Source organism: Papilio xuthus, unplaced genomic scaffold, assembly GCF_000836235.2.
Source record: "Papilio xuthus unplaced genomic scaffold, Pxut_1.1 DF827461.1, whole genome shotgun sequence".
In the NCBI taxonomy this organism is placed as follows: Eukaryota; Metazoa; Arthropoda; class Insecta; order Lepidoptera; family Papilionidae; genus Papilio; species Papilio xuthus.
The window spans coordinates 2,253,774-2,264,317 of NW_013531188.1; the positions used below are offsets into that span (position 1 = coordinate 2,253,774).

Here is a 10,544-nt window from a genome sequence, read left to right on the forward strand (position 1 = left end):
ATCACTAGTTTTCATTTTCGATTTCATTTTTCAGTTTGAATTTCAATGACCTCCAAGTAATCCAAGGGTTGAAAAATCATTGTTTTCCGTCGACAGTTTTAAAATCAATGAATATCGTAAGTTGGCAACCCTAATGCCGTCTGGAATAGCTTCGCCGCATTTAAATAGGTCGCTTACGCACTTCGTCATTTCATCTAATTCAACAAAGATCGTATCTTGTCTCTTCTCGAAGTCATTTACAATGATATTGCGTTTTTTGTTACTTATAATATTTTAATGCTTGTATTCTAAGCTTCGAAACTAAACTCCGAAACGTTTTTTAACAAAATGGACAGAAAAATAGCTAGCTTATATTAATAAGTAATTTAATATGGTACTTATGATTGTAAAACATCTTCCCTTTTTACATATCAGCTTTTCAGAGTTCTGAGATCCGAAAAAATACCGAAACGGTTTCCGACAATCCTGTCTTGTACTGTTATTCAAAAAATCAACATTAAAACGTCCAATTCTTATGTTTTATTCATAAAGCAAATGTAAAGGGCGTATAAATTAGTGTCAGTACTGTTAATTCCGTATCCGATACATACATACAAACAATTCCGACGTATAACGTAATACAAAATTTATTCGATGTCTCGAAACATCCATAATAGGAGATAAATTATTGTCTCGTCATTATGTATACCTATGAATTGTTTTTTTTTTGCCTTGTTCATTGTTTCGGCATGCTCGCTCTTATGTCTTGAGAAACCAATTGAGTAAAAAGTTGTGTCGCCTTAATTGTAAAGCATCACCAAATGCGTCGACGCGGCTACGCGACATGATGACGCCATGGTACTTTGAAGTCAATGTTTTATAAGTGGGTAAAGTCTACGACAACTGGCCATTGTCTACACTAATACTGGCCGTTAAGAAAAAAGAAAACGAACTAGAAATAAGTTCGTTCCAGGAGAATAACCATCTTTTTTATTAATTTCAATTGATACAAATTAGTTTTTTTATTATATAATAAGGTGTCGAAGAAGCAAGCGGCTCCCTGAATTCGCCAAAATAGCGAAGCAATCTCTGGTCATAGCGCCGCAATTGCAGATGCGTTGCCTAAATAAATCCTATAAATTTTGAGCATGAAAAATAATTATTCATAAAACTATAGTTCATTTAATTAAAAAAAAAACACCGTGAAACCAAAGAAGTTTGTCGTAAAATAAAAACAAACTTTATTACTAGACCGTCGTAAACGACCTTTTCCATGACGACGGCCCAAATGCGATACCTACTTTAAATCCACCTTATCTATTGTTTAACTAAGGCCGGTGGGAAGAGTTTGAGTCTAGGTCATACGTCGTTATTAGTCTAGACTCGATTCGGGTCGGCACTAAGATTAGGCGCTGTTCACACACTGATATCTCACCACTGATAACAGATACTATGATACTGGGAAATCAGAGAGTTGTAAAGATTAACTGTTAATACGATGTCATGAGATAATTTTGTATTGCATATACCAATTTATATAATTAACAGTACGTGTAATTGCTTTGAGCATTTTGGAAGATTTAAAAAACATAATTTGAAGCGTCAATAGCCTTATGGTTAAGGGATGGATGGATTTCCGATCACGAGATCGAGGGTTCGAATCCCGCCATTCAACTATTGTAAACCATGTCAACACAAGCATAGAGCTTAGTTGGAATGGTCCAAGAAATATAAGCAAATTAACAAAAATGTACTATTTTAAAAAAATCTTGATAAATATTTCTTTGAGAAAAGGCTTCACGGTCTAAAAAAATTACCTTTAACGGTTATAAATTCTCTTATGACTGTTGATCTCTTAACCCTTATGTTCATTTTGTATAGTATACCATACATACAACTTTATAAAAATATACGATCACTATAAAATAATTTTTAACTTAGTTTTTTTTACTTTGTGTTTTGCTTTTCACCATACGGGTTAAAAACATTGAACTATAGATTTCATCATCATCAGCTCACTATACGTCCCCACCGAGGGGCTTTGAGCCTACCCTAAGTTAAGGGTGATTAGGCCATAGTCAACCACGCTGGCCAAGTGCGGGTTGGTTGACTTCACACATATCTTTGAATTTCTTCCCAGATATGTGCAGGTTGCATAACGATGTTTTCCTTCACCGTAAGAAGGTCAGATAAATGTACTTATGTATGTCGGAAATCGAAAAACCCAATGGTACATGGCGGGATTCGAACCCAGGACAAATCAAGTGCTTGACCACTGAGCCACCGACGCTCCCACTATAGATTTAATTTAGTTCAAATAGTAACATAGGTTACATAATAACAGATCGTAGAAAAGTTTATTCAGTTGTTACTCATTTTAAAAGACATTATTTGCATTCGTTTTGCATTAAATAACGCTCGCAAGTTTCATACGTAATTTTATAGTAATACAATTATTCACACTCATTATTATGTTAAATAGTTCTACATTAGACGATTTAATATATGGAATTAAAGATTGATATAATATTCAGTAATAGCTGTCGCACGTGACTCCGTCTGCGCAGACTTAAAAAAAACACTTATGTGTTCTTCCTGATTTTATTATACACCTGTGCTAAATTTCATCTAGTTCCCTTGAGTAGTTCCGGAGATACCTTCAAACAAACATCCATCTATCTAAACATTCGCATTTATAATATTAGTATTATAAGATTTGTTTTAACTAAATCATTTGAATCATTTTCAATCTCTCGACTTTAGGGAATGAAAAACAATATCTACATTAATAACCTAAACATAATTTTAGTTTACTTTCTAAAAAAAACTTAATCACCAAAAAGTAAACAATCCATCCTGGCGCCATGCAACGCTTTATCCCGACTGGAAAAGAAACAAAAACTGTAAGTATAGGACAAGAGCTTTGCTTGGCGCCTATCTTATCGTCGCACGTGGATTCTTTCTTTGCTCTTTTTTCGTAGAACACATTCCTTACTATGTTAAAAAGGGCTCGCCTGTTCAATGTCACTTTCGTTAAGCAACAGATAATATAATTATTGTTTTACTTTGAAGATTATTATCATCCTGACAAGTTATTCTGCAGTAATGTTGAATTAAATAGGTTTATGTAGCGATATATTTATTGCAAAAAGTGTTAATATTATCTCTTGAATTTATATTTATTACATTTTGAACATGTCGTTAATTTTTAAGATTGTTGAGTTACTCCTGTTTGTCCAATGGCTTGTTAACTCTGAGTTTCCACTGTCAATATGTTTTGGACAATGGAAGCTTACGGTAACATTGTTAAATTCGAGGTTATGTTAATTTTTTATATTCTTTTTTTAAGGTGACATGTGGTTTTTTGTCCAAAAATTTGGTAGTAAAATACCGTAATTTATCGCCCATGTCGATTGTTTGCGTAACCCGCGTAAGTCTGTCAATCATTCCACATTGGGATCGAATCGATTATAGTTCCTCGCCTTGTACAATACGCGGCTTAAATCACATACTGTTTTCTTTAATAAATTTAATGACTTCTGCATTAAAACCTTTTTGCAATTTTCACGCACTGGCCGATTAATGACAGGGTTAATATTAAGAAGTATAAGTGGATTTTACCAGAGAATAATTGTACAACGATAATCTTAATTTGTTCGTAATTTACGCATACATTGGGCGGGAGATAAAATTATCAAGTTTAAAACTGAAATTATGTAACAGATGTATTATCACTTAGGTGATAGCAACCTCAGTGCACGGCCGGCTGGGACGTTGCGAAAAAATTAACTAGTGTTTTATCTCATATTTAGTTATAATTTATATAGTAACTATTTAAAATAATAATATTTGTGTTTATAATGTGAAATGTCAATGAACAAATCTTAATATATTTACAGAATTGTAAGTTAATTATAATTAATTATTTGTTTATTTTTAATCGTTTTATAGTTATGTGTTCAAGTGATTGTGTATGTCAGTTTAAATTAAAGGTAAAAAGTAATTTTTACTTATAATAATCGTCGTAAAACATTTTCGATTATTTTATGGTAGTAGCTATAAAGATTTCTAACTGTGGAACGAAAGATATATAAAGATAGATAAAGAAAGGGAAGAGGGTTAATATCATTATTATATCTTTGTCCTTATCTCACTAATGTGGGGTTGTTATTTATAATTTTGTAAATAATAATGTATATTTTCTCTTTGTCTACAGGTCGATTACGATGAGATTACAACAAGGCAGAGGAAGAATTATATACTCTCTATCGATATCTAATTACAAACATAAAGTTTCATAATTTCACATCACTAGCATGATAGAATCATAGTTTAAGAGCAAAGGGACTCTGTAGTGAATGATGTTTACAACAGATTACCGAGTGCTAAGGAAGATGGATGTACGTTATTCGATATTCAAACTGCTTCTCTTCCTAATGCTCGTGGGTCGATGTACTGCCAAGTACATACCTATTCCAAGAGTACACGCTGAACACTTGGAAGATGAAATCCAAGATAGCATCAGGCAAACAATACATACGGGTGAGTATTTTTTTTAATTTTTACATATTGTTAAAAATTAAACCGAAGTGGGATGTTATTTAAACTAAATAAAAATTATGCTTACTTATAGTTGAACTAGTCGCTAATATCTGACTAACCATGAATGTAGCCGTTTTTAAATAAGTAGTTTTTTTACTATCATTTTTATCTACAAATATATTTAAAATTGATTAAGAACGTTCCTATATATTATGTGTATTTCAATTTTTATAATTTTAATTTAAAATTCGAATATTCTAAGAAAATTAAATAATCTCTTGAAGCATAAACGATCCAAGACGACAGTTGGTTTGATATTTTACAAAACTAACCGCTTCGAGTTGTTTTGGAATGTCAGGAGTTTTGAGTGGACGATAATTGGATACGAGTCGTGAGTGACGTTACAGAATCGACTTTGAAGGATAATTTTAGTCCCGACGCTCGTAGATTTAGGATGACAGGGTCTCGGCTCATTCGATTCGTTTTACTCTCAATGGTATGCAAGACTGAAACCATTATGGATAGTATAAATCAATCAATGTTTAATCTACAATGACGAGAATCTATATAAAACACGCGCTTGATTTGTTTTTTTCTTTACAATAGTTGCTCCATTTTACAATGTAAATTTAGAGTCAAATTTTGTTTCGAGGGTATTTTGGGCTTTATTTTTTGATGATTTTTTCATGGCACTTACGTTGTTTTGTGATATTAGATAAGTTATCGTTACACATTTTTATTACTTCTTACTAGTATTATAAATGCGAATGTTTAGATGGATGGATGGATGTTTGTTCGATGGTATCTCCTGAATGATTGAATGGATCTCGATGAAATTTGGTATACTTATAATATAGTCTGAAAGAACACGTAGGCTACTAATTATTTATTTTTTTCAATCTCGTACGTACGAAGTCGCGGGCGACAGTACGTTCAAGTTAGAAGCTTGTAATATTTAAAAATGAATAAGTCAGTCTAATAATTGTAGCAACAAAAAAAACATAAGCAGTAAAATCATTCTTTTATTAAAGTTAACGGTCTATATTATGTAACATGTGTTGTAAAAAGCAAGGATGATAAGTTAAAAATATCTATACAGAGATGAAAGCATACCCACACAATCTAAGCATCGAGTCGGTACGTCAATAATCGTAAAACGCAAAAGTGGATCTGTTATCAACGCACTAAAGGATTCGTACTCTTACTTTTGGATGTGATCATTGAACTTTTAACTTCTGTTTATTTTATTTAATTGCCTTCTGATTGTGTCCTTTCTATAATAATGTGAAGCAACACATAGCCACTTAATATCAAGTGTGTTTGTGGTCAAGCACTGTATTATTCAATATAAAAAATTACTATTGTTCAGTCTTCAGTGGTATATGTTTTTGTCTATAATCATCATTGCAGAGTTCAGAATTGGTTTTATCTTTATCAAAACAAGAGTAACTTAAAACTTAAATATAACAAACTGTCGCCCACGATTCCTTCCGCGCGGAAATAAAAAAAAACATAATAAGTAGCCTATGTATTCTTCAGGACTATGTTCTACATCTATGCTTAATTACAGCGAGTTCTAGGCTGCCGTTTTTGAGATACCTTGAAACATCCATCCATCCATCCATCTATCTAAACATTCATATTTATAATATTAGTAAGATACTACAAACGGTTGGAATAGTAATATTAAATCAAGCTAAAAATATCAAATGCTATCTAAAAGAAACTATATCAATAGGTCAATTTAAAGAGTAAATCAAATACAACTAGACATTTGTCACTTTTATCGTAATTGTACGTACTTTTACTCGAAGTTTTATCACCGAAAGTGTAAAGTGTAACGATCCGGTTTATCTTAAATCAATATTAGCTCGCTCTATCTTATCTGTGGTAAGAGGTGCCAGAAGTGTGGTGACGTATGACGCAACCACGTCATCTGTCGTGCGATATAGGTTTTAGATTTAGACTGTAATACCCCCAAATCAAATATTCACGGTGACGCGCTATCTCTTATCTGAGATTATCCCTTATATTGAGTATATTGTAAACCTACGTGATTTACAAGTTTAAAATATTCCATTATTTTTTTTATTTCTGAAAATTCTCTCTGACCTAGCAACCCTATATTAGATTTATATGCTAGCTGTCGCCCGCGACTCCGTCCGGCTTATTAATCCAGGCTATGTCTATGCCAAATTCTGGAGATACCTTCTAACAAATATCCATCCAAACATTCGCATTTATTATATTAGTAAGATAATGCTTAAGTGATCAATAACTGTGATTTAACCCTTTTTACCCTTCGAATGAGTATCCTTGTAATTCAAATGTACCCATCTTCTACCATAATAATGTAATAATTATATTTATAGCTTTACTCAGGGTCGTTTATCGATCACTTATAAAATCCCTTAGTGCAGATCTAATACTATTAATCTATAAGCGCATGACTGTGAGTGCGGCAGTTAATCTTGCAATAATTATATCTGCCGCGGACTATTTAAACATTTGTTAATGTCACACCATATTGTTACTACGTTTACTTACAACGTATACAATTAAAGATGATGTAACAACGTTATCTCAACATTAAGTCCTCCTAACCTTGTGTTTACGCGCTACGGAAATGCAGCATCAAATTAACATTTCACTATCTCTGTCTACTCCTAATTGAAAAGCAGACTAATTAAAAATAAGCGTCAATAGCCTAATGGTTAAGGGTACGGATTTCCAATCACGAGGTCGGGGGTTCGAATCCCGCCATTCGACTATTGGCGTAAACCATGTCGTAGCAGAAGCCTAGAGCTTAGTTGGAATGGTAAAAGAAATATTAGTAAATTTACAAAAAAATGTGCAAAATCTCTCTTTAAGATTCAAGTGTATTTTAGTAATATGGAGTTATCATAAAATAATTAGTAAGTAGTAGTTTCGGAGCCGACGGGGTTCCATTTTCAGGACAAGTTTTAGGGTTCCTTGCAGTCGTGTCGCGTCTCGCACTGTTAGAATCGGAGTAGAGTAATCATTTTGTAGATTTTGTATACCAAAATTTAGTATCATTTCTTATTTCTTAAATTTTCCTGCTGTTATAAATGTATATGTTCACTGTCTGCAAATTCAATTAGTGCATTTCATTTTTAAGAAATAAATGACGCTTGCATCCGATACCGGTTAATAGATGTTAAACAATTTAACCTTTACAATTGAATAGCGAAGTGAGTGTGTTGAAGACTTCTTTTCAATTAAAGGGCGTAAGCAATTGAATTAAATAACAGATGTTATGATGACCCAATAATCGAATTCGAACTGTAACTGTACAGTAACGAACTTTTGTTTATGTTTTCCTGAACTAGGTCTTTTGAGCATGAGTATCATATATTAATTTCTGTTGAGCGAGTGGACTGTATGATGGATTGAAAGGTGGTTCTGGTTCATGATTATTGTAATAAAGATATGTACAAAATATAAGACAAAGATGATTGGTGTTTCTACACGCGAAGTGGTGAAGTGCAACTGAAGGACGCTGTGTAAGGACGCTTGGGGCCGCGGTGAGGTCTGAAAGGTTACCGCGATGCTTCCCCGCCGGAGATGCAGTAGTACGGAACATTTCAAAAGACCCTATGAATACAATGTTAGGCGTTGTTTTATATTTGGAATGACTTTTGTATTCCCTCCTCATTTAGCTTTTTTATCTTACGCATTATACATATGTTTTCGAAAATAAAATGAACTATTCATTTAAGATCTCTAATTTATCCGCATAATAAAACGAGTGAAAAAAAATAGAAGTCAGATTATACGCAGTGTTATCTGTTCTCAAGGTCGTTCGCACTTTTTATTGCTAATAGAAAAACGTTTCAACGCCTCGTAGACACAAGGTGCTTATACAAAAAATATATACACGTGCTTAATCTAGTATTCATAACAATACTTTACCTTATTTCAAAGCTTTCAGATCTTTTTATTTTATTCTACGTTTTTTTTTTTATATCATACGATGGCAAACGAGCGAGCGGCCACCAGAAATAGCTGAAATAGCGAAGCGACCGTTGCCCATATACATACGCAATTGCATATGCGTTGCCTACCTTTAATCGACGGAGGAGAGGATGCACAGAAGGAAAATATTTTCCCTTTCCATGCATCCTCTCATCCGGAAAGTCCACTTCCACTTCCCATCCTTTCCTTATTCGAAAAAGGGTGGGAAGGGAAAGAGGACTAAATTAGGCCTCCGGGACGCACACTCATCAGACCATCCACCATCCCTGTTATCTTTGATAAGTTAGAGATAACGATATGTTTTAAACGGGGATTTTGGTGAGCCATCACTTTATGGGTTTGATTCCCGCATAAAGAAAAATTTCTATGATAATCACATGAATGGATGTGACCTCATAGAAGACACGTATGAAGAACAGATAATTTGTTTTGCGTCTTCGATTGATAAGATTTTTTTGACTATATTTACCTTCTTATCTCTATGGAAAGGGTCTTCTGAAAGACTAGTATATCTATAACTCATTTAATTGATCTAGATATCTCTGAGTTCCGATGATTCCATATTGCGATAAACCTTGCTATAGCCAATCATAAAAAACACATACAAAAGCTTGTTTTCACATCTGGTCATTTACCTCGGAGAGAATCGATCTTTATTTTTTTAACTATCAAACCTTCATACTTGTATAATTATAGAAAAAGACTCAACTGTTGTTTTTTTTTACTTTTGAAATCTGATTGTGGTTTAAGTGGTCGTTCGGATAAAATCCCTCCCACGCGCTAGATCTGACGCTCTCGGGGCTCGTTAGAGGGCGCTACGGATAATGGAGAATAATCACCGGCGAGCCCCTGTACGACACTCGAGTAAATCTCAAAGCCACCCACACTATGCCGCAAAAATACTTTATGTCTCAACAACTGAAATCAATATCGGTTTAAAGATCTTTATTTACTCATAAAAAAACACAAAATTTCGCTTACAATAAGTATAAATGTATATATAACATAAGGGCTTGCGGGCTTATACAAAATATAGTAACCATGTATAAAATTAATATAAATCAAAAACAGACCTTAGTACAACTATAAGAAGTTAAATTGAACAGAAATGATATCTATATATATTATTGAGAATAGATTATGACATTACAGCGATGAGATATGATTTAAGTTTGTTTTAAGTAAAAACTTTAACACTTTCACAGTTCTTTATCTCGTCTGGCAGTTTATTAAACATACCCAATCTTAAAGCATTTTTTGCTTATTCGTGGTTTATAAAATAACCTTTCTAATCCATTTGATTGTAATTTAACTGATGTAAATAACAATAGAAAGCCTTGATCAATTGTTTAAAGGCGACTGAATAATTTATCTAACTTTGTTTTATACTAAGTAATTGAAATAATTTTCGGATTGAGTTGAAGAATTGAATACACATTTAAGTCGTAAGACTACGCGCTCTAGTACAGTTCATCTAAAGAATGTATTTTTGTTGCGCACTGATATTGTTTATTGCTAAACAATTTTGTAATGTTTATTGTTCATTATATAATTATTATAATGTAAAAATTATACAAATGCTATTACAAAGAAAAAACAAGCATTGAAATGTAAACAATCTATAGATTCCAAATTAAGTAAGATTTTTAAAAGTACACTAGTAATATTATACTTATACAAGTATTACTCTTTTACTATTAAAAATACCACTAAATGTAGTTAACACGCAACGTGAAATAAAGTGCTTTACCAGAAATATTCTAGAATTTACGATTAACGTAAATATTCGGTGTGTTTATTTAGGCTTTGATTCTTAACAAGGTATAGGCTTGTAAGCTACAAGGTGGTCGTGAGAGTTCGCGCGTTAAGACAACATTAAAGCGACCGCATCCCTTATAAGCATCGGGCATCTTCGTTTATGATATGTGCGCGAACCACTTAGGAACCGGTCTGATGCGTATCACTTCATTCGCTTCCACTTCAATGAATTATGTATGTGTTTTGAGACTAATAAGGCATGAGAAAAG

At 33.0% G+C, this 10,544-nt stretch overlaps 1 protein-coding gene across 1 annotated transcript in view; it reads left to right on the plus strand.

Moving 5' to 3' along the window:
- Positions 1-10,544, plus strand: part of AdamTS-B (ADAM metallopeptidase with thrombospondin type 1 motif B) — a 68,312-nt gene that overhangs the window by 20,475 nt on the left and 37,293 nt on the right. Inside the window, exon 2 of the mRNA XM_013314400.1 lies at positions 4,196-4,521. Within this exon, the coding sequence (XP_013169854.1) occupies positions 4,338-4,521 (184 nt within the window). The 5' untranslated portion in view covers positions 4,196-4,337. The remainder of the gene's footprint in view (positions 1-4,195; positions 4,522-10,544) is intronic.